Raw genomic sequence first — 25,118 nt, 5'->3', positions numbered from 1 at the left:
CTTGATCCTGCCAGTGTTATAAAAAATTCAACTAGTGGCCACACAGAAAAACTGAGAGACATCACATAAAAATCCAAATCTCTCTCTCAAAATCATGAGCTCTGCAACACTGGCCCTGCATCTCTGCCTGGTACAGCCTGTTGGAGCTGAGCGCGGCTGCCCCCTTCAGCCGGGTGAGCTCTCCAGGGTGCCTTAGTCCCTACCACTCTCCACTGCCTATCACTATGCCTGCTTCACTCCCTTTGGCCCTGGCAGGTACTTGCGTTTGCCACCCTTGATATAAAGTTGGACCGGTCTGGGTTTGAAGCCCAACTCTGCCAAAGAAATGCTTTCTGATTCTGGGCAATTACTTAACCTCTCCAAGCCTCAGTTTCTGCTTCTATAAACTGGTGATAATTATACCCATCTCAAGAGGTGTGAGTGGTGTTGTGTGGGTGCTGGGCGAGGTGACAAGTGCACTCTGAAGCTCTTCCTAGCTCTGTGGCCAAAACTCTTGTCCCTCTCTTCTCTTCTCAGGGGTCTCCTATCATTCCAGCAGCTCTAGGAAACCCATCTCTTCTAGAAAGTCTCCCAGCCTAACCTTGGGAAGGAGGCTCCCACCTTCCTAGCCAGGAGGCAGGGTGGGAAGCAGGCGTGCTGGTGAAGGGCCAGGAATGAGAGGGGGATGGGACACACATCAAAAGGGCGGAGCGGATGCTGGAAAAGCCCGAAGGGGTGGGAGGACTACTGGAGCTGCTAAAATCACGGTGTGAGCTCTGGAGAGTGGCTCCTGGCTTTCAAAGGCTTGTTAGACCATTAGAGACAAGAGGCACAAATGAAGGCCTCTCTGTGGCAGGCTTGGCTGCTGCTGCGCCCACCAGGCAGGGCGAGGCCAGCACGGCAGCTCCAGGCCTCCAGCAGCACAGGGCCTGGGGAGCGGGACATTGCATCACTCACAGCCTTCCCTTTAGTCTCTCGCAGTGTGGGAGGAGGGAGCGGAAGGGAGTGAAGTGGGGGGAGGGCGGCTTTTAAAGGCGGCTCTGGAGAAAAAAAGGCTGAAAACGCCAAGTCGTTGGATCTCAGATTGCCTCTCCAGAGAAGTCTCTCTTTGCACTTTGTTAGGATTTAGAGAAAAAAAAGGACCAGATCAGGGGCTGGGGCTGGAGCCCGGAGAGAGAAGGCAGAGGGCTCCGCTGGAAAGCCATGGGGAGCAGGCCCCAGCAGCCACCAACCCGGGGCAGGGGCAGACCACTGGACAGAGATGTGGGTCATAGACAAAAGGCTTGGTGACCCCCACAGTCAAATGCTGCAAGTGTCACCTATTGCTTGTATGACCTTGGCAAGGGGTGAGACTTTCTGAGTCTCAGGTGTCTCCTCTTCAAGGGAGGCTGTAAAGTGCAGAGCACAGTGCTTGGCAAGCACTGGGTGTTCACCAAACACTGGGCAAAACCTGTCCCCTAGTGACCTCCTCCTACCACCCACCAGCAAGGGTGCACTGTGTCTACTTATGTGAACAACAAAATGTGCAAGCATGTTGCTAGCATGGAGTCCAGACAGGAATGTGTGTATGTGTGCCTCGTTTCCGCATGTGGGGACGGTGTGAGTTTATTGGGCACTGTTTGCCCTACTGTTGTGGCGTGGATAGACGCATCCTGTTTTCCAAGTTCTAAGCTACCCACTGGGCCGCTCAATGTCCTGAGTCTGCTGCACCAGGTGCCTGGCTCAGGTGGTGCAGCTTTGGGCAACCACTTGACCTCTTCAAGCCTGCTAATGGGACCTGAGGTGCAACTGCCGCATCTCAGGGTTATAGACACAGACCAGGGTGAGGACCAGGTGATTCAAGCCTTGGGGTGGGGAGGGACAAGGCATGGAAAGTTCCCTGAGGGATATAAAGGAATCTGAGCCATAGGGAGTAGAAGAGGAGTGGGCATAGCAGTGGCCTGAGCCTTGGGCCTTCTATGCCAGGGGCTGAGGAGGTGAGGACCTGCCTGGCCCCTAAACCTTCAACCTTGGGCCCGACATCTGGCCAAGGAATTGCCTTACCTGGCGATGACGAAGAGGACACAGCTGACCCCCAGGTAGGCGAGGAGCACATACATCCAGATGTCTGGGGACAGGGGATTGAGGAAGGAGAAAACGCTGGGGTTGGTGCCATTGGGCTTTCGATACAGGATGCTCACACCGAGTGTCATGAAGGGCTTGGAGAAGTCGATGGCCTTCTCTCGAACATGGGTGATGGTCAGGGGGGCCACGGCCAGATCTGCCTTCTGAAACCAGACACACACAGAGAGAGAGACAGACTGAGCAAAGTCTCAGAATAGCGAGAGACAGAACACCCTTGCTGGAGGAGAGATGAGGGTGAAGTCAGTTGTCTCAGCCCGGGGTCACTAACCGCTCTTCTGTTTCCACATTTACTAACCCTCCTTGAGGGCCAGGTCAGGGTGCTGGGGAGACAATGATGAATTTAACTTAACCTCTGCTCTCTAAGAGCTCATGGTCTTGAAGAAGAGAGTGGTGGAATAAACATGCAGAGAATGGAACTCTATTAAAGCTGTAACCCACGTGCTCCCTTCTCAAAATGGTGCTTTGTCAAATAAATACAGTTCAGTAACCCACAAACATTCAAAAATAGCTCATGCTTTTTATTTGTGTCTTTCAAAACCACAAAGAGGACATAGAACGCACCAGAATGCCTATTTAATTCTGTTTTCCTCTCTCATCTACTTCTCGACTGCTTCACCACATTCTGGATATTCTATATATCCTAAAAGCCCTCCAAACACAAGTTCGGCAAAGATAATACCCTCCTTGGGAGAAACTAGACAGGCGGGCTGGGTGCTGTGGCTCATACCTGTAATTCCAGCACTATGGGAGGCTGAGGTGGGAGGATCGTTTGAGCCCCGGGGTTTGAGAATAGCCTACATAACATAGTGAGACTCCATCTCTACAAAAAATTGAAAAGTTAACTGGGTACAGTGGCACGTGCCTGTAGTCCCAGCTACTTGGGAGGCTGGGGTGGGAGGACTGCTTGAGGCTGGGAGGTAGAGGCTGCAGTGAGCTGTGATCGTGCCACAGTACTCCAGCCTGGGCAACAGAGAGCTTGTTTCGAAAAATAAAAAAAAAAAAAAAAAAAGAAAGGAAACAAAAGAAGCAAATCCAGGGCCCTTATTAATAGGAGGTGGTGTGGAGCGGGAAAGAAGGGGGTGGGGTAATACTAGGAATGCTACGTTAATAAATTTTAGCCCATCACAATTTTAATAAGGGGAAGAATTCAAGTTCGATTCTTTGGTCTGAGCTTTTCCTGATTAGAAATCTAGATTCCCTCATTCCCATCCGCTCTTTCCAGGACCCCATTGGCATCCTCCCCCACGAGGCCCCAATTAAACCACTTCCTGCTTACCACAGCCCCTCCTTCAGCCCCATGCTCTGCACATCCCACACTGTTTAGGATGTCCTCTTCCTGTAGTCTCATTCCCACCACTGTCTGCCTTCCTCTGCACATCCTGCCTCTTCCAGAAACCCTCCCTCGCAGCCTCCATCTCAACTTCCATGAAGCCAGCTCTGCTCTGCATGAATGGTGGTCTGTGTCCCGTGTGATCTTGTGTCTGACCTGCTTATGTGCCTGTGAGTTCCTGAGTTCGGCTGGAGCTGGGGCGGAGTCTCTGCTTCTTTTCTCCATCCCCAAGCCCTATCTCAGCCTCTGGAATATTTGTTAATTAATAACCTTCCCCTCTGAGAGGCTGCCCCTGGGGCTTCTGTGGATATTTACATTTCAGAATGTGAACTAAGTTATCACTTCCCTTCCTCACATAGGACAGGACAGAAAGGGAGGCTGGGGTCTAACAACCAGCATTAAAGACCTTCTCGGCAAGGGGGGAACCTCCCTCTGAAACCCCTTTCCAAGGCAATACCTCTAGGTGGCCATCCATTGACTTGGTCCAACTCCATTCAACCACTCATTGTGTCATGAAATCCAACAGACACCAGGGATACAGAGCTGACCCAAAGACATGACTTCTGCCCTCATGGAGCTTACAGTCTAGTAGGGGAGATGGTCGTTAATCAAACTGTTTAATAAAGGGTATCTGCTAACAGTAGCTCTGACTTCACTCATCTTAGAACAGGAACTAGCAATCCATTCAAAATCAGATGTCAAGGAGGGCAGGGCTAGTATGGGTGGAATTGCAGCTTCTGGACAGCTCTGCAGGTGCTCCCTGCTGGGAGCAGCTGGGAAATACAACTTTGACACTGCCCACCCAATGTTTCCCCTTCTAAAGGCAGCCCCTACACCCCATCATTGACACTTGGAGTCCAAGGATTTGATGACCTTCAGAACCTGGGAAAGATGGGGGAGGAGCAGCCTATTATAAAGGCTCTTTCTTTTGTAAATGTCTGAATGTGTGAGTTGGGATTTGCCTGGCTGAAGGCAGAAGAAGAATGAACGGGGTAAGCTGCTGCCACCCCAGCTCCCGGAGTCCTCTCAGTTCAGGGTGTGTACAAAAGAAAGCAGAAAAAAAAAGAACAATTAGGGAGGGCATAGAGTGGTGAGCAAGAGACTGAGTCCCTGGTGTCATGGAGCTTCCAGTTGAGTGAGCTCTTGCTGGGGCTATAGACAGGATCCCTTGGTGGGGTGGGAGCCTGAGTGAGATACCCTGAAAGGTTCTTTTCAGTCCTAAAGATCTAGGATTCTCTGTAATGTTGACGTGACAGAGATATAGAGGGCCCTTTGATTCCAGAACTTGGTGTCCCCAAGTCCTGTCCCTTCAAAGTCCAGTCATGTGCTGCCTAACTGTCTTGGTCAACAGTGGACTGCATATACAATAGTGGTCCCATAAGATGATAATACTATTTTTGCTGCACCTTTTCTATGTTTAGATAAGTTTCCATACACAAATGCCTACAGTATTCAGTAGAGTAGCATGCTGTACAGGTGTGTACCTAGGAGCAATAGGCCATACCATATAGCTGAGGTGTATAGTAGGCGCTACCATCTAGGTGTGAGGAAGTATAGCCTATGATGTTCCAACTACGATGAAAATGCCTAATGACATTTCTTAGAATGTATTCCAGTTGTTAAGTGATGCTTGACTGTATATTGCTTTGGGAGGTTTTGTTCTCACTCCAAAGTCACTATCATTGCTCAAAATGCCTTTGGAACTCGTCTCTGGAAATGGAGTGGATTCTTGGGAAGAACCTCAAAGTCAATGGTGGTGATGAATCTTCCTTTGACTTTTGATGGCAAGTTGGATAAGAGAGTTATGGCTGGGAGACTGAGGTGTGTGTAGCCAATGATTATTCCAAAGGCTGGTGAGAAAGCTAATCACATGGCCACAGGTGATTGGCCTTCTGGCCAGCCCTTCCCCCAGATTCTCAGAGCCTTTGAAACCTCCCTGCCATTCTTCCTGCTCTTTGGTTTTAATGGGGTCAGGAGACCAAGGCATCCACAGCATTCTGTACCTACGGTGGCAAGACAACTGGCCAATATAACCTTCACTGGGAGTTTGGATCTGTGTTTTCTCTTGGGCTTCAGGAAGGCTGGAGTTCTCCACTTCGTTTCTGGTTAAGGCAGAAAATACTACATTTCACCGTTGGTTACGATTTCCCTGAAAAAGGCATTATTTTGTCCAACTTCCCTTGAAAGATGGGAACAGATGTCAAGCCTTTGCTGTTTCAGTTCATTACTCAGAATGAAAGGCCCAATCTTGGCAGGCTCTTCCCACTTGTGCAAGTTTTCTTTGAGGATGATTCATAAAATCATAGGCTGTCAGAGGTGGATGAGAGAACTTCAAGTCTATTCGAGGAATACATCTATTCCAACCCCACATTTTTTTTTAACAGAAGGAAACTGAGGCTTGAAGAGAAGCTCCTTGGTCTTTGCTATAATATTTACAGCAATCATGTCCTTGAACGACATCAAACCCCTGACTTGTACAACACTTTCATTGGTCTAATGGGTGTTTTGTTAGCTCTCCTGCCTCACCAAGGACCTTTCTGTATTATTTCTAAACCTCTGGAGCAGGCAGGATGGTCTTCCCAGGACACTACTTCATCCCCATAAGCAGCTTTCCACTTACCAAGAATCTGTTGGGGCCCTCCTGGCTCCTCCTCCTCCCAGTCTCCTCTATCCTTGCATGAGGTCACCTGGCCCCACCCACTCTATCACACCCTTGAAAGTAAGAACAATTCAACCTGCTATAGCTCCATCTTTTGGTCCTCAGTCTCCAGATACCCTGGCCGCTGGTTGAAACCTGCCTTGTACTCCAGACTAAAACCTGGACATCTTCCTACCAGGAATGGGGTTGGGACTGTGGTCCCAGCTCTAACAACTTGTCACTGATCAGCCTTCTCTTAGGACAGGGGTCCTCCCAAGGGTCTGAGATCTGGCCTCTGACTCCCAGCTTGCTGCCTGTGTCTGGTGTCCCTGCTGCAAGCTGCCCGATTGGATTCCCAAGTATAGTCCTTACCAGATTCCTCATCTCCGTTTTCCACCTCTTACTTGGGATCCCCATCGAACATGCCAAGCATGACTCAGTGTACTGCATATGCTGCCTATGCCTATGCCATCTTCCCAGTATCCCTGCCAGGTGGTCAACATCCTCGCCATATTCCAGATGGGGACAGGGTGGCTTAATCAGGCTAGGAGGCTCGTTTAAACTGGTAAGTGGCTGAGCCGGTACTTGGACCCAGTTCATTGTGATCTAAAAGCCCAACATTTTACCACTCTACCATGCAAGCCACATGTAGTGGATTGAATTACGTCCCCCCACATTCTGTTCAAATACTAACCCCTGATACCGGTGAGCGTGATCTTATTTGGAAATAAGGTTTTTGCAGATGAAATCAAGTTAAAATTAAGTTATACTGAATGAAGGTGGGCCCCAAATCCAATGACTGGTGCCCGTATAAGAAGAGAAAAAGAGGAGGCCGGGCGCAGTGCCTCACGCCTGTAATCCTAGCACTTTGGGAGGCCGAGGTGGGTGGATCACTTGAGGTCAGGAGTTCGAGACCAGCCTGGCCCACATGGCGAAACCCCGTCTCTACTAAAAATATAAAAATTAGCGGGGCATGGTGGCATGCACATGTAATCCCAGCTACTTGGGAGGCTGAGGCAGGGAAAAAATTGCTTGAACTGGGAGGCGAGGGTTGCAGTGAGAAGAGATCACACCACTGCACTCCAGCCTGGGTGACAGAGCAAGATTCTGTCTCAAAAAAAAAAAAAAAAAAGAAAAAGAAGAGGAAAAGAGGATGCACAGATACACACGGAGAAGGCCATGTGATGCTGGAGGCAGAGACTGGAATAGCAGATACAAGCCAAAAGCACCAGGGACTGCCAGCCACACCAGAAGACCGGAGAGAAGCATGGAACAGGTTCTCCTTCAGAGCCTCCGAAAGGAAACAGCCCTGCTATCACCTTCATTTCTCATTTCTGACCTCCAGCACTGGTGGTTTATGGCCATTTGATGTGGCAGCTCTAGGGAACTAACATACCTACCACTTAGACCCTGTGCAGGATGCATGGGGCTCCTTCCACAGCCTGCTGCTGTCCCCACCCTAGCACCTGTCCCACTCTGAAGGGCAAGCTTCATGGCTGGACCCACCCTGCCTTGTCCTGAGTCCAGTGTCGCATTCCCAGAGACTGAACTTGACTCTGGCTCCTGACCATGGGGCTTCCCAGCATGCACTTCACATTGCCTGGCTTGGGAGCCTTGCAGCTGCAGAAAGCTGCTGGTATACCCTTGCCACCTCCAGGTCCCTCTGCTGCTTCCACAGCTGCCTAAGTAAACCAGCCTCACTCCTGCCATGCATACGGGGCTCTTCCCCAGGGACTCTGCTGGCATCCCGCCCACCTCTCTGGTATGTGGCATCATGGAATTCACCTTCTGCTCTTTTCCCAAAGTGGTGTTTCTCCAACTAGAATCTGTCCCTATCCATGGTGCTAATTAAAGTAGGTAAGGACTTCCTAATGCCCTTAGGATAAAAAAATTCTTACTAGGGTTGCTTACAGCCATGCATGATCTAGTCCAGTGCTGTCCAACAGAGCTTCCTGCAACGATGAAAAGGTTCTCTATCTGCACTACCCAATATGGCAACTGTGGGCCACACGTGGCTGTCAAGCATTTGAAATGTGGCTGGTAAGACTAAGGAACTGAATTTATACTTTAATTGAATTTTAATCAATTAAAGCTTAAAATTAAATAACCCCCCGTGGCTGGTGGCTGCTGCATTGAAAGGCTCTCCCACATTTCTCACACTGTCCTCCCCTCCTGTCTTCCTCCCAGCCTTCCTGCAGCCCCTCTGATCCATGTTCTCTCTCTTACCTCTGGATGCTGCACGTGCACTGTTCTCCACCCGGAACCTCTTCCTCCCCAAACTCTTTGTCTAGTGAATGCTGACCTCTGCTTCAGATCTCAGCCCAATCATCGCTTCCACAGACACAAGCCTCAGAGGAAATCAGGACTCCCTGGTGACTGCTCTCATCACACCAGGCACTTGTCGCTCCCAGCACTGATCACGGTTGTGATTTTAGAGGCATTGGCTGATTCTCTGGGTGTTTCCAACCCCCCCGACCATGAGCTCAGGAGAGTGAGGCCAGAGCCTGTCACCTTTTCACCGTTGTGTGCCCCATGGCTGCAACAGTGTCTGGCACATAATAGGCCTTTCGTAGAGACTCTGTGAATGAATGAGTAGGATGTTGCTGGTTTAGACGAGGCCTACCCAGCGAGCGTGTCCTCTGAGTCACTCGCAGAGCACATGGCCATTTACAAGAGGATAAAGCAAGTCACAGATGGTGTCTGTGGCTGAGCCACAGCCTTCAAGCTTAAGAACACACTGTGTCCCTGAAGGGCCCTGGACATGAACCTGACAAACCAACACCCTGAACAGTCCACACATTTGAACAGAGGGGAAACAGGTGCTAGCTCATTCATAAGTGTCAACTGATGGGTCAACTACTAGTACCTGTGATTCATTCACTGGTTTCCTGAGCTGGCAGCAGCCTCACTGCCTAACAGTGAGGAAAGATGTGTGTACCCTTCCTGGGCCTGAGAGGATATAGCCCAGTTCCTGAGACCCAGCAAGCTCCATCCCTGTGCCTCTGTCCTTCGGGAAGGATGGGTAGGTCTTCCCTGCTTCATAGACCCCATAGGGGTCCCCAGGTTGGATGCACCATGGGCTCCGTGTCCCATCACTGCAAGTTCTCTCCCCACACCTCATTCCCTGACAGTCGTATTAGCCCAGACAGGGCAGGGCCTGCCCTAGCACAGCCCAAGGGAGCTGAGGGCACTGAGCCCCCCTGCCCCCAGGCTAGGTCCTGGTTACACACTCCTGTAGCCCCCGCACTGTTCCTCTGTGCCTTTATCACTATGGACTTTTATTTGTAAGCCACTGTGGGATGCCCAGCTCCTCTGCCAGGATATACAGTCCAGGAGCGTGAGGAATGAGCTTATTTCACTCACTGATGTGTCTCTAGGGATTAACACAAAGCCTGGCACAAAAGTAGGGGCTCAATCAAATTTTGCTGAAAGAACGAGCATCAAAATACCCCCAAGGGTTCTGCTTACCCCAGCCTAATGGGCTAAGCTCTGGCCTCAGGTCCCCTGCACTAACTCCCGCCGGTTCACCTGATCCTGTCCCCTGCCCGCCTCTCTCCAGAGTTTGGAGCCTGCTGCTTGTGCCCTGGCCCCTGATGAATCCACCTGAACGTTGCTACCCCTCTTCCTTCTGACCTGTCAGTGGACCCTAGCACTGACAGCCCTCACCTGCCCTCATTCCCACCTCAGAGAGGTCTTGGTGAATCCTCAGCTCCACAGAGCTCCCCAGTCACTGCCCTGGGCAACCTGGCTGGCCTGGGAGGGTCCAGCTTTGGAGCCCATCTCTTTCCCCTGCCCCCAGGTGAGCTCCCAGCATGTCCAGCTCCAAAGAGCCCTGCTCTAGGCAGGGGCAGTGGGATTGGGTGGAGCCTTCCCTGGCACTGCAGACAGGAGTTGGGGCCAACACATGAAGGCCAGAACCAAGGTCTAGTTCCTAGTTGAGAGGAAGACGGGACACAGTGGGGGCCATGGTAGTGTGTCTTTGATAACAGATCTTCCCATCACACCTGCCAACCCACCTGGAGGCTGGGAAGCCAGAGTTCACAGTGCCATGGCCATAACTGGGGTTGGGGGACAACTTCCCAAATCCATGTCCTTCTTTACCCAAACCTCATCACCAGCTTCTGCTGCATAACCAGATGCCCTTCCTGGATTCCTCTGACTGCTGCTGGTGAAGGGGACAGGGCATGGCTAGCTCCTACCTCTCAAGTCTCCAAGATCTTCCCCCAAAGTTTCATGGGCTGGGTCACAGTGACTCCCCACTGCTCTCTGATCTATAGGACCTGTCAGCCCAGGCCCCAGTCTGGGAAACAGGGACAGTCTTCCACCCAGCCACATTCCTTGCCCAGAACACTCGCCCTTATTGAATATTTATATCTGTTCATATGTTCACAGATAATTGCCCATTTCTTCCACTAGAGTGTAGGATCTTGAGGATCAGGGAAGGGATCCTGCCTATTTTGTTCACCCCTGTATCCACGGCTGCTATCATGGGGCCTGACTCGATAATTTATTGAAGAAATGAATAAATCAGTCACTGGGAACACTGGAGGTTTAAAAGAGACCCCCCCAGCAGGCGCTGTCTCAGGAGTGCCACCCTCCTGAGTTGGCAGGGCAGGGAAAGGGGAGTAGGGGCAGGGGGATAACAAGTCAGAGAGAATATCTGTGGATGACCTGCCAGCTAGCTGTCAAACTCAACAATTAGCACTGTGGCCATCGATAATGTCGGAAAACAGCACTCTGAAAAGCCCACATATATCTAAATAGATGGGGAACAGGTGCTAGAAAATTCATGTCAACCAGTGAGTCATGTCCCTGTGGTTGGCACACAGGCCTCCTGAGCTGACGGATGTCTGACAGTGAGAAAGGGCGGGTGTGCCTCTCCCAAGCCTGGGAGAACTGCCTGGTTCCTGAGTCCCCATGGGTACCAGCCTGTGCCTGTCTCTTAGGAAGGCTCCATGGGATTTCCCTGCTTCAGGGCATACTCCAAAGGATGCACCACAGTCTCTATCACCATCTCTAAAAGAATCCCCTCCCCACTCCCTACATGTCCACAAGGGTGCTGTCTGTCCAGGGCCAACCCCAGCACAGTCCTGCCAGTGCTCCAGGACTCCATGCACTCAGCTACAGCCCCAGCCAGGCCCTGACCAGGAGGAGACTTCAGCAGCCTCCGCCATCCACCCACGCATGTGTCTTAGACCTGCCTGGGACATCTCTTCCTCATTCTTCGGGTCGCAGCCTAAGAGTCACTTCCTCAGGGAAGCCTGAGGCCTTTTCTTCGGGGTTATACTCCCAAAGCCCTCTATCTTCCCTCTATCTTTGCAGCACTGGTCAAAATCTTAATGAAATCTCACTTGTCTGATTCACTGTTTGTCCCTGGAGGGTAAGGACCATGTCTGCCTGGGTCACCCCCACTCCCTAGTCCCCAGGTCTGGCACATTATCAGTCGGGGCTGGGCTCAGACCCCTCTCACGCAGATTTTCAGATCCTCTGGCTCTGGCCAACCTCACGCAGGTCCAATCTGACAGCATCTCAGCGCCTGCCCAACTGGCCACCTCTGGCCTCCAGCCCTGTGGCTTCTCATAGATGCTGCTGCAAGATCCCGATTGGCTCCCATGCCCACCATGCCAAACCCAGAATGCATGGGAGTCAGGAGCCAGTGGATAAACCTGTTTTCCCTTTCTCTGCTTACCCCAAGAGATGGTCCTGAGACACACTTTGCAAGGCATTTCCAGGGTGCAGACTCATAGACTGACAAATTAGTCGCCCTCTATGGCAACCAGCTCAATAACACATCCTTGTGTTGCCTTCTTCCTTCCTGCTCCACATCCCTTGCCCTGCCCCTCATTCTCCCCCTGGCATCACAACCCCTAATTGAGTAATGGCATAATCCCCTGCCTCAGGCTCTGCTCTGTAGGCTCCCAGGCTGAGACATTGTTCAATAAAGTTTCGTGGAATTGATGAAAGAACGAATGACCCTCAGCAGAGGAGTTTGCATGTTTCAGCTGCTCCTTCTGACCTCAGTTTCCTCCAATACTCCCTTCATCCCTGAAGCCCTCTTGCTCTCCTACACCTGTTTGTCTGGACCTGGACCCCTGCCAGGCTCTTTCCAGGCCTTTCCCCAGGCTGGTCTCTGCTCACTGAATTCTGGAGCTGACAGTTCTGCGGTGACTCTCCATGGGGTCCCAAGTCCCTCCTGCACCCCTCACCTGTTTCCCTGGTTTCCCCAGACAGACCCTGGAGACATCCCGAGCTCCACCAGGGCTCCACAGTCATTGCTCTGGGCAACCTGGCTGCTCCAACAAGAGCCCAGCTTTGCAGTTTCCCCTGCCCTCAACTGCCCTGTCCCCTCCAGGATTCTGACGCGCCCTAGGGGAGCTCCCAGCAAGCTTTGCTTGCAAGTGTGCTGGCCCAGCCCAAAGAAGGTAGTTTGGGCAGAGCATTTCCTGGCCACACAAACAAGGGTGTGAGGCTCCTCCTGACACCCATACATGCGGGCCAGAACCCAGATCTGCTTCCAGTTGGAAGATGGTGGGCACAGTGGGTAATGGGGTCATGGCCTTGACATGAGACCCTCCTCTCACACACCACGGCTGGGAAGCTAGCTAGTCATGACCCCACAACAACCATGCCTCTGGGCAAAGCATGCAAGCCCATGTGTTCACCCATGTATCCCTCATTCAGTGAGGCTGCTCTGTGTATGTCCAGCCCACGCCAGGTGTTGGGGCAGCAGCCAAGTTTGGCCCATCAGGTGCTCCCCATCGGTAAGAAGAGTCACACAGGGAAATGGGCACTTCTAGCTGTGCCAGTCTCCCTGGTCTGCACTCAGTGTTACTGGGAAGCAGAGGGAATGTGTGGGTGGTGCAACTTCTCCATAGGAAAGTGTACAATACGTTAAGGCTACCCGTGATGACTCCTTGTCTCCATTGTGTTCCATGCTTCATCTTGGTCCAGCCCCATCTATGAGGCAGGGAAAACTTCTTATCTGGCCATCCATACTGCAGTAAGATGTAACAACTTAGAGAGAAAAGAATGAATTTCCCGAGGCCTGCAGAGCTTTTAGGCATCCCTATTAGCCTTCCTCCTGCTCTGATGCAGGGGGCTGGGAGAGCAGCCAGGACAGAATCCTGGGTCTCCGAGGGTGAAATTTGAGAACAGGAGCACTCAAGGACCCTGCTGGGGCTGACCTTGTACCCCCAGGAGGTCACGCTTGTGCCAACTCGTGGATGCTCATTCCTCATCTCCCTTGACCTTGCGGCCAGTGACCCTATCCCCTTTCTAGTAGCCTCTCCTCCTTGGGCCTCCTTCACCTCACGCTCTCCTGATTCTCTTCCTTCCCCTCCAGCCTTGCCAGCCTAGGCATCTTGTGGCTTCCAACCTTTCATCTGTGCCATTCAGGGTCCCACCCCAGGTCCTTATCTCTGCTCTCCCTGAGCAGCTCTCGTCTCCACCTCCCAGGCTCCCTGCAGAATGTGCTGATGACTCCTAGAGCTCAGCCTCCAGCCCTGCTCCTTCCTCCAAGTGCCCAGCCACAGGGCCAGCCATCTATGAGGACCACAATCCCAACACATCCCAAATGGGTCTCACTATGTTTCCCAAATCCTCAAATTTCTCCAGGGGGCTTTTGATGTGAGCAGGACACCATCACCTCCTTAACTGTCCGAGTAGAATTCCATGCCCTGTCCGTGATGCCTCCCTTATCCCCGCCTCCTCCATCCAACCAATCGCCAGCCTCATCGGTTCCACCTGCTTGTCTGCTGGCATCAACTTCCCTCCTTTCCTAAAGCAGCACTCTGAGTGAGGCCACCATGCTTGCCCTGCTCAGGTCCCAGCAATGGCCTTCATACTGGCTCAGGTTTAGCCCAGCAGCAGAGTGACCTTCCTCAAGTGCCAAGTTGATGTCACCCCCTGGCTCCACTTCGGTGGGCTCAAATTCTCCACAGCCCTCGGGATTAAAGTCCAGTTCCTCGGTTCAGCACCTGAGACTCTTTGAGGCCTGCCTCTTTCCCCCTTTTCCAGCAGCAGCCCTCCTCTTAGCTCCAGGCTCTCTAGGGGTTCTGCCTCTGCACTCTCCCTAAGTGGGCTCCTGGGCACCTAGTGCCGGGACACAGAAGCTCTGGATGGCAGATGGGGACTCCCAGTGTCAGAAAAGGCCAATGCCCCAAGTAAAGTAAGAAGGTGGCACCTTGGTGGGTGCCTCAGTTCCCTATGCGTCTGATCAATGTGAGTCAGCTCCTCGAGGCTCCCTGTTTGGATCCAGTGGGGGTAAGGTCTAGGTCCTGGACTACTGTGGCCTGGCAGGAAGACCATGGGTAAGGGGCCACCCTCCCACCGCCATCACATTCAATCTTGGACATACTTTAGATAGGGAGGCTGTCCCTGGAAGGAACAGTGATGAGAGGGACAGCTTCTGTGTACTGAGCATTTACTGAGCACCGGGAACTCGGCGAAGCATTTTGGTGCCATATCTCATTAAATCTTCCCACCAATGCTGGGCAGGAGGCTCTTTTATTGTCCCCATTTCGTAGATATGGAAATGGAGGCCAGAGAAATGGAATAACTTTCCCTCTGTCAGCTGAAATGTGCTGGACCCAGAATTTGAACCCATTTCGGTTAGATTCCAGAGTCATCAAAACACGTGGGAATAATTTAAGGCACGGATGTGAGTAGAAGATTTTTGAAAGAGGAAACAGACAAGCAGGCAGTAAATATAGAGAGAGCAAAATTTGGAAGAAAGATGGGGGATGGAGGGAATAATCGCTGCTATGTCTGGTTGTGTTTGTTGCCCCTATAGTTCAAGGTGACTTGGGGCAGGCGAGTGTGTCAGCAGGAGGCGATGCATCCTCTAGCTACCCCATCCTTCTCTGCAACCCTTGGAAGACCATGGGGCATGGGACGGAGGCGAGCAGGGAGTAGCCAGGAAGGGCTTTTTAAGTCCTGCTGGTCAGAGACTCCACCCAGGGCCTCCAAATGGGCCCCGGGGGGCAGATACTTACAAAGGTGGGCATTCATCATCTTTATGCCTACATTCAGATCCCTAATAAGGAAGTAATAATATTGCCAAGCCTTTACCATGCTTTCTATGGACTAGGGAGAAGACTAATTATCTGACGACACTAATAGATGGTTATGATGTTATTAAAAATGGCACCAAGCTAGGATTAATAGGCTCATCAATTGTAGGGAATCGGGCTTAACAAGGTCTCCTGCATGTCCCGTCTGGCCTGTAACCCTGATGAATACTGGGCTGCCCAAAGCACTGCCTGGCTGCTTGGAGGCCGTGGACGACACTCCCTCCTTTTCCCAGCTGAGGGTCAACTTAGGGAGGTCAGGCCGATGCTGGGCTTCTCTGATCATATTCCCTTGCAAACAGTTCTTCAAAGCTCTCGGGCCCCTGGAGATGTTGTGAGTGGTGAAGGTGGTCCAGCTCCGCTCACCTCCGCACACAGCCTCCACCTTCTGCGTGATCCTCCTTTCCACTGCCCAGCTTGCCTCTGCAAATGACAGCCTCAGAGCCTACCCGGAGCCCCAGACTCCAAGTCCCACTCATAAACGCAGGGGAGTGGATAAGATGGAGATGCCTCTGGGACCTGCTGACTAATTTCCATAATAATTATAGTTATTACTAATAACGGTGACAACACCACTCCCTTCCGTTTATATTGAATTCTACAATCTAGAAGCTGCTTCCCCACCAGTTGTCTCCTCTGAGGCTCACAACAAGCTGTGAAGAACACGGGGCAGGTATTATTATTCTCACTGTCAGGTTAGGAAAGTGCAGCTCAGGGAGATAAGGGGACTTCCTGAAGCCCCCTCCCCAGCCTCCAAGGAATAGGTGTAAGGATAAAAATAAAAATAATAATAGTAAATACTGACATGGTGCTGACTATGTAATACACTATGTTAACTTAGTCCTCCCAACAATCTTACGAAGTAGGTCCTATTAATATCATTTCCCTTTTACAGATGCAGAAACTGAGACACAGAGAGGTTAAGAAACATCCAGGAAGGCACAGCTAGTAAGTGGAAGAGTTTGAATCAAACCTGGCTCAAGTTCACGCTCCTGACCGTTTAGGTCTCCTATTAGACTTACACAGGAGCCCAATTTGCTGGGGACTAGGAAATGACTTCACTGGGCCAGGCTCCAGCCTTCATGCCTTGAGCTCCAGCCCCTCCCCACTTGTGACCTCCAAGGTCTCTGCAGGGCAGCTCCCCTCAGACAGAGGCAAGGGGGCTTAACTGAAGGCCCCGATGCTGCCGGCTCCCATCCTGGAGAGGTGAAGTCATAATAAACCTTTGGCTGGTGCTCTGTGCGTTGTGAAGATCTCTGCATGAACCTTCCTCTGTCCTGCCCCTGGGGTCAGGATGGTTCTTTGTAGAAGCTGGAACACAGGGCTACAAGGCAGGGAGCCTCCAAATTCTGGCTCCACCACTTCATCTCTCTCTGCCTCAGTCTCTCCATCTGTAAAATGGGTGTTAATAACAGTACCTGCCTCACTGGGCTGTTAGAAGGATAAATGGGAGAAGGAATCTAAGGGGTCCAGTATGGATCAGGTCCTTGAATTCAGCAGCAACTCCTGGATAGAAAATGCTGCAGTCAAGTTGAGGGCCCTGAGCTGAAAGGCAGGTCATGTTTATTGTGTGCCAGGTAAGCCTGTGGAAATGGTGCCGTATTTAATTCCCCCAACAACCACAGGAGCTATGGTAGTCGCTAATTACTCCTATTTCAGGCAGGGCATGTTGGCTCATGCCTGTAATCTCAGCCCTTTGGGAGGTCAAGGCAGGAGGATTACTTGAAGCCAGGAGTTTGAGAACAGTCTGGACAACAAAGTGAGACCCTATTCTCCACCAAAAAAAAAAAAAAAAAAAAAAAAAGCGAGGTGCTGTGCCTTGTGCCTGTAGTCCCAGCTACTCAGGAGGCTGAGGCAGTAGGATCACTTGAGCCCAGCAGTTTGAGGCTGCAGTGAGCTGTGATGGCACCACTGCACTCCAGCTTGGGTGATTCTGTCTCTAACAACAACAACAACAACAACAACAACAATTACTCCTATTTTAGAAATAAAGAAATTGAGGCTTAGTGAGATTGATGAACTTACCCGGTCACACAACAAAACTGAGGCTTGAACCCAGACCTGCTGGGCACAGCCTGGGCATCTGAGAACTATGGTGTGTTTGCTCACAGCATCTCACCAGGGTCCCTTTTACTGAACTTACTCTGGGCCCAGTCTTGTGCCACTATGACAACGATCGCATGAGGAAGGGGTATTAACAGGCCCAATTTACAGATGGGGAAATTGCTCAGACAGGTTGAGCAACTTGCCCTGTTCACAAAGCTAACGAGGAAGAACTGGGACTCGAGCCTAGGACCTCCTGATTCCTCCCTTGCAGGGGTGTCCCCAGCCTGTGGCTTCTCCCTCTTCCTCCCAATGTCCCAAGAAGCCCAGGACCCCCACCCCCCACCCCCACACCTCCCTGCTTGGTCTCCCAGCTGTCTTCAGTCCACTCCTGATCCCAGGCAGAGGAAGAGGCTAATTCCTTGGTGCTTTCAGCCCGGCCCTGCTCATCCCTTCTTCCCAGCTCTCAGCTTCCTGGACTCCCACTAGACCCAGAGTTACCCTATGCAGTGACAGGTTTCTCTCTGCGTCCCAGAATTTGGTGAAGTGTCTCGTGTGGGTGCCTTGCCCCATAGCTGCGGCATCCTCTGGTGGCTTTTAAAGGAGCAGAGGATACCAAGAAGCTGCAGGCCCCCAGAGCAAGTTCATCAAAGATGCCAGTGGGGCTAGTTCTGAATCAGATGGGTGCCAGTGCATCTTTGTGTGTATGGAGGGGAATGGCGTTGAGAGCATGAGCAAGGCAGCCCACAAAGCTGGGGTGCACTTCTTCAGCTGAGGCCCCCCAGTCCTCAAGGTCATAGCATTCATCTCCATCACGCCTGTCCCCAGCGCCTTCCTCTGCCAGGCTGCCCAGCCCTGTGGTGCAGACAGTGCTTGACCGAGCCTCCCCGGGGTCCTGCGCCCTCCCGTGCTCCCATCCATGCTTACGTGGTCGATGAGCTCCTTGACCATGCCGTTCCACTGGCCCTTGTCGTCCTGCGCCCCGTACTTGCCATCCTCCACCAGCCGGATCTCGTAGGAGAAACCAAGGATGTGGGCTAGCTCCTTTAGCAGGTCGATGCAGTAGCCCTCGAACCGGTCATTCCCATACAGCGTCCTGTCTGACTTCCGAAACATGACAAAGGGCTCCTCCTGCAGAGACAGATGGGCAGGGAGTGACGAAGACTGAGAGGGTAGGGCGGAGGCAGGCTTGCGCTGGAGAGTCAGAGCTAGGACCTCTGCTCATGTTTTTATAAACCACTTAGAGTGGCTTAGATAAAGGGCCCGTGAAGTCAGGAGCGGGAAAGCACATGTCTTGAGAGCCAGCTGGGGGCCTCACAAACGGCTACCTGGTATGGGGTGGGAGCTCAGTAGGCACTTCCTGATTTAACTGCCCAGTAGTTACAGAGCTAGTGAGCGGTGGAGCAGGGCTTTGAACTGGAGACTGATCCCAAAGCCCATGGTCTCTTTGCTGCACTAGTAATAGAGGCCAGGGTTCTCAGCGTGTGGTCCCTGTACCCGCAGCATCAGCATCACTTGGGAACTCGTTAGGAACGCACATTGTCAGGCCCCACCCCAGACCTAACTGAACCAGAAACTCTGGGGAGAGCCCAGCGATCTATGTTTCCATCCTTCCAGGGAATTCTGATGTCCACTCAAGTCTGAGGACACTGCTGTAGAAAGCCCTTCAGAAAGCCGTCTGCTCTAACTTCTCTTCCAACTCCAATTTAAAAGATTAGATTTACACGCTGCCGGATGCTGTTCTCTCTTTCCAAGAACCTCCTCACTCCCCTGTGTTAGGATCCCAGGGGAATGATTACTGGTTAACAGGGACAGCTCATTGGTATGTGGCTGTGCCGGGCATTGGTCAATTAGCAAATGAGTTTATGCCCATGGGGGGCCTAGCACAGAGTCCAGCAGAGCCCCAGAGCTCAGCAGACAGGAGCTGGTATCGCCTCATTTCACCTTAATGTCAGCCCTCTGGGGTGGGTATGAATAATCCCATTTTATAGATACAGAAAGTGGAGTTCATGAGGATATGTGACTTGTGCAAGCCCCCCTAGCTGTCAGGGAGAGAAGATCTGAATTCAGGTTAGTGTGATCCCAGAGTACAAGTTCTGTGCCTGAGGCCCTGAGACCTACGGTGCCCCTCCCTCGGGGGCAGGTGATCCCCAGGAAGATGCTTGTGCGTCAGAGATGCCTGTCCCATGCCAGACCTCCCATCATCCACCCCCACCACCCACCACAGGCTTCTTCCTTTCAGGGTGATGGGGAGCCTGGGACGGGATTTGACCAGAGCATGACTTCGTCTGATTTCTCATTTAGAAACAAACCCCTGGCAACCCTGCAAAGAATAACTGGGAGAAGAGGCAGAAGGGCCAGTGGAGAGAGGCGATCCACTTCATCCAGTCGAGACATGCAGCAACTGTGGGCTCTGATGCAGCAAGGTCCCCAAATCCAGGTCAACACGCAAGTCCACGCTTCTGCCGGCACCGACTACCCGGCTTCACTCACAAAGCCCCATCCCGCGTCCGTGATGGATGCGCTGAACTCCCAGAAAATTCAACACAATTGAGTTCCTACTCTGCACCAGGCACTGATTTAAACTCTTTGTCACAGACTGTTTGATTTAAGCCTCACTAGCTTGCAAGATAGTAACACTGTTCCCATGTGATAGATGAAGAAATTCACGCTCAGAGAAGGTCAGTAAGTTGCCCAAAATCACACAGGAGCTGAACTACAGAGATGGGATCCAGTTCCAATCCTTCCCAGTCAGCTGCACCTCTGTCTGGCTTGGCTCTCCTGTCTGTTCCCTGGGGTCAGACATTCCGGAGTTAATCTGCTTTTCCAGATCCCCAAATCAGGTAAAGGGCTGCCATCCTAGAGCCTGTCCCTGGACAACTCTAGTCTTCTTCTGACTCACCTGAACCTCCTTCCTTCGCCCCCATCCTGTTCCTCCCTCTGGCTCCTAGGCCTCTTTCTGTCAGCCAAACGTCCCCAGATCTGCCTCAGCACCCCCATGTAACGGAATGCCTCAAGCCTTTAGTGACTGTGTGACCACGGTTAGCTGACAGAATGCATGGAAACCAGGAAGCTCATGTCCGCATGCCCAGATTAAGGCACATGCTTAACTATGGAGGCGCCTCATCCTTCTTTTTTTTTTTTTTTTGAGACGGAGTCTTGCTGTGTCACCCAGGCTGGAGTGCAGTGGCCGGATCTCAGCTCACTGTAAGCTCCGCCTCCCGGGTTTACGCCATTCTCCTGCCTCAGCCTCCCGAGTAGCTGGGACTACAGGCGCCCGCCACCTCGCCCGGCTAGTTTTTTGTATTTTTTAGTAGAGACGGGGTTTCACTGGGTTAGCCAGGATGGTCTCCATCTCCTGACCTTGTGATCCGCCCGTCTCGGCCTCCCAAAGTGCTGGGATTACAGGCATCCTTCTATCAACTGGCAGGGTCATTCCCTTGACCTCATAAACCCCTGGGTGGGATGGGCAGTGGAGGGCCGGGTGAAGACCCTCATCAGAGGTTCTAGGAGCAGATGCTCACCAGCAGCCTCCTGCCAGGCTCCCGTTGTGGCGGCAGGCTTGAGTCTTTGGCCCTCTCTCCCAGCAGTGCTACTTCTCTAGATCCCATCCTGATCCATGCTTGATCCACTGGAACTTTTCAACAGTCCTTTGGGATGCTTCAGGGAAAGAGTTGGTGGGAGTAGGGCAGTCTCTGAATCCCCAAGGGATTCCTGACTATCCAGGGATTCTGAGAAAACCACTTCCCAGTCTAACTGGGTAGGAAGCTGGACCCTCGGCTAGGTGCCATGCTTAATCACAGTGCCTCTCTCACTCGCCTTCCAACCAAGTAGGCAGCTCAACAAGGTTGGAGAAGAGTCCAGGTGGGGCCTGGGAAAAGTGCTGAGGCTGGAGGCTGGAGGACATTGGCTGGTTCACGCACTGCCTTCATGCAAATTCATCTCTGGGCAAAACTCCTGCATCCCGGCATGGGTCCTGGCGAGCAGGGTCTTTTGGTTGATGCTCTTGTGCAATGGACAAGTTGCACCATTGCACCTGGTGGCCCTGACTTTAGCTGATGGAAAGAATTAGAGAGAAGGTACCATCTTTCCCAGAGGATCCACCAACCACACATAGAATCCTAGGCAAAATTCACCTCCTTCTGTAAAATGGAGAAAACAATAGAACCTGCCTTACAAGGTTGCTGTGAGGATAAAATGAGTCAGTCTATGAAAAGCACTCAGAATAGTGCCTGGCAACTGTTAGCTGCCATTATTATTATTATTATTATTATTATTATTATTAATCATCATCATCCTTATCTTTTTCTTGTATGCTATTTGGCCGGTTACTGCAATGACCTTTGCAGCCTAGAGGCCACGCCCAGTGTCTTCAAAGGTTAAAACTCATGGCTGATAGTGGAAAACCATTTCAGGAAAGGTCCCTGAGACAGCTCACTTCCTGACCCTGTCTTCACGCCCCTCCCTGGCCTGATCCTCTAAAATTAGCACTTCATTTGTGAAGTCACCACAGCCCCAGAATCTATACATCTCCATATAAATATGCTGCCTTCAGAGCAGCTGTAAAATGCCATTAATTTCGGGAAGTGCTTTGCGGATGGCATACATATTTAACAGCCAAAGCCCAGAGCATTAAAATGGTGCTCGCCTTAGTAATGTGTCTCTAGACCTGCAACATTTCCTAGGGGGTAATTCTGAACTCCGCCAACTACTTATTCATGGACTATTTCACAATTTATTACTGGAAATGTCCAGACAGCCAATTCACAAGCTCTCTCGGCTGCTAATCGATTGCTCAGTGAAGGTGCCCTCAATTTCATAACTTCACGCTCTCCTATTGCTCTGGGAGAACAGCCGTAGGAACAGGGGTAATATTTCTCTTCAACAAGTCACAGAAAACAGGGGTCCAGAAAAATAACCGTTTCTGACTTACCATTGCTGGGGCTCTTGGTCTGGTTTCTCTCTGATCACTTACCCCAGCGTGCAAGCCAGGCCTAGTGCTAAGCCTCTCCCAGCGACAGGGCCCATGGAGTTGGAAGAGGGAGACTTGGGGGTTATCCTCAATTCGGGAAGGATCCAGGGGTTAGCTACCTGATACCTGGGTTCTGAAGCTCCCTTCTGACAGGTAATATCAGCCCACAGTCACACATGCACGCATAAGTATACACAATGTCCTCGGCACAAATGCACCACATTTTCAGATGTCCTGTCTGCCTAACCCTTCTCAGACACAGAGGCCAAGGACATTGGACCTGAGGTCTTGGCTTCAGCCAGTTAGAACCAGCACACAGTATCAGGAGTCCTGTTCTCCCAGCAGGAGGGGCCTAGAATGGTTCCCAGCCTGGGATAGTTCTCCCAGCCCACATTCCAGCCCCAGCTTTTTCCCCTCTCCTGCTGCTGGGTGCTGAGTGTTGGGCTTGCCTGGCAGGCAGTTGAGCCTATGTGGGTCACGATGTGCACACAGCACAAATTCACCCATCAGTTAGTATCCAGATACCCGTGTGTAGCTGGTCCCACACCCACCCACACACCCGCAAGCATGCCCACATCGGCAGCCAAACGAATCTTGAACCTTCAAAAGCTGGGCCCCGAAGAGTGGGCCGGGTGTGTTTTCTCAGTGTATGAGCTGAGGTTTGGGCAGATGAATTTTTCATGAGCTCGTGGAAGAGTGGAACCAGAACAGAGGCTGGGGCCGGGCGGCGAGAGGGTGGGGGAGGGCAGGCATCCAGGCTCCTGCTGCTGCTGTTTCGATCTCAGGAATGGGGAAGGCTGCCAGTGGCTCTGAGGGGCCAGAAAGGGCAGTGCCAGGGCTCTGTCCATCTGTCTGTCCAGGGTAAAGCATCTTTAGCACCTAACGCTGGGAGTTCAAGAGAGGGGAGAATAGTAGGTAGGCTTGGGGGCAGCTCACACAGAGCTGCTGCTTTCTGCCACACCGGATTCCTGGGAAAGAAAGGGGAGGAGAAACTCCCCCTCATCAGGGGTCTTGGATCCAGGCCCTGTTCCCTAGAGGCAGAGCAGTTTGATGTTGTGTACTGGTACCTTGGGACCTGCCTGTCACTCAAAGTGCTGTTACCCTGACAACATCCTCCCAGACAGGCTGAGGCTGTGCTCTCAGTAGGAGGTGCTGGCCCTACATTCAGGCTGCCAAGCATGGGGCTGGATTTTCAGCCACAGGGACTGGGGCTGGGCCAGGCTGGGCCACTCCCTGTCACCTTTTAGCTGTCCCAGAGAGCCTAAGCCTGAGAGCATTCCCTAGGGCTCCAAGGCACGCAGACCATGCTGAGCCTTTTGGGAATATTCTCTGGAGTATCTGGAGCAACTCTAGTTTCAGGGGGCCCTAGACCAGTCCTTGCATGGGAGCGAGCATCTCTTCTCTCCCAGGAGACTCCGAGGACACTTCCGGCTAGACAGACTTTCTTGGAGGCCCATGTAAAGACTGTGTCACATCCTCTGTCCCCATTAGGGATACTCCAGAGGTCATTCCCTCCATTCCCCTGACTCCAGGAAGAGTAGGCTTCTCTCACTGCCCCATAGGGAGAAGCACACCTCACCCTCCAATGATCTCTGGACACTGGGGATGGAGAGAGCTGAATCATCAGTCACCCCCAGGCCACGTGAGTATTTGATACTACATCATGGGATTAAGATGGTCAGTGGCCCCATCCATGGGCGGCGGGATATCTGCTTCAGGAGCTGAGACCATGGCCAAGGTAGAAGGTGAGGTGGTGGTTGATCTGGAGTTCTATATCTCAGTAGGAGACTAGAGCTATGAGGGACCCATGAAGCTGCAAACCCTAATGCCTCCAAGGGCCAGCTGAGAAACACAACTATAAGAAGCAGCCCAGTGTAAACAAATAGGGAGGGCTGAGGGCAGAGTGAGGGACTGTGGTGAGCCAGGGAATGGCCATGAACCTGGAAAGCATTCAAAGGCAAATTAAGTTTGTAACACAACAGCCTGTGTTAGAGATCACCCCTGTGGCCATGGGCAGGGGTCTTTGGTGAAGTTCAGGGCTCTGCCTATGGACAGAAGTGGAGGTTTTCTCAAGATCTCTCACTCTGCATGCTGTATTCAAGCTGAGTTCACTGGGGACTGGATTTGTAATCAATAATAATGAATAACAATAGCAGCTGTCACTTAGCACTCTGTGCCACTTTATTAATCATTCATCCTCTGAACTCTACGAAGTAGGTACGACTGTTATCACCTCCCTTTTTCAGGTGGAGAAACTGAGGCACAGGGCGGGTAAGCAATTTCTCAGGTTCATAAGGCAAATCAACATCAAAGCCAGGACTCCACCCCAAAGGTCTGTGTTTTTGATCATCAAACTGTTCTTTCCTCATGTCCTGGTGCCACTGCCTGTCCCAAAGAGCTGCTGGGGTTGTGTCTGCCCAGATGCCTTGCAGCTGAAAGGCTGTGGGACAGATGGAGCTGTGACCAGGCTACGGGCCAAGACAGGTTCTCTCCTTTCGTAGCCCTGGGGTTCCTAGGAACCACCAGGATACTGGGAATGCAACCTCTGGGGACTCAGTGAGCACAGCAGGTCAGGGATCTTTGCAAGAAGCTGCAAGTATTGACAGAGAAGCTGTAAGTACTCACAGGTCAAGAGCATGGGGTGTCTCCTGGATTCTGCCTCTGCTTATGTAGCAAAAATCTCCCGTGCCTCTGCAGAAGGGTTTTATGCCCTTGAAATCAGGCTGCTGCCATTTTAATAAAATTTAACCCCATGGTCTTTCAAGGTGCTTATATTTTGTATCCTTTTGGTATATTATCTTTAGCTTGCCTCTTACTGTTCAGAGTATTGTTTTGTGACTGAATCACCTTAGCTCATTTAATCATCTCTCTTCCTAATCTCCGAAATCATCCTAGTTTTACCTTTTTTTTAATCTTGCCTTGTGAAAAGTGTTTTATTTATATCTCACATTTTATGCAGCTCTG

General features: G+C 51.7%; 1 protein-coding gene across 1 annotated transcript in view; it reads right to left on the bottom strand.

The window, feature by feature from the left end:
- GRIK3 (glutamate ionotropic receptor kainate type subunit 3) overlaps nucleotides 1-25,118 on the bottom strand; it is a 239,172-nt gene that overhangs the window by 27,525 nt on the left and 186,529 nt on the right. The window contains exons 10-11 of the mRNA XM_001111351.5: nucleotides 18,110-18,313; nucleotides 2,023-2,246 (exon numbers count right to left, since the gene is read on the bottom strand). Coding sequence (XP_001111351.4) covers nucleotides 2,023-2,246; nucleotides 18,110-18,313 — 428 coding nt within the window. The remainder of the gene's footprint in view (nucleotides 1-2,022; nucleotides 2,247-18,109; nucleotides 18,314-25,118) is intronic.

Source organism: Macaca mulatta, chromosome 1 (assembly GCF_049350105.2).
Source record: "Macaca mulatta isolate MMU2019108-1 chromosome 1, T2T-MMU8v2.0, whole genome shotgun sequence".
NCBI lineage: Eukaryota > Metazoa > Chordata > Mammalia > Primates > Cercopithecidae > Macaca > Macaca mulatta.
Note: the sequence above shows the minus strand (reverse complement) of the source record. Positions and strands in the feature narration are given on the sequence as shown.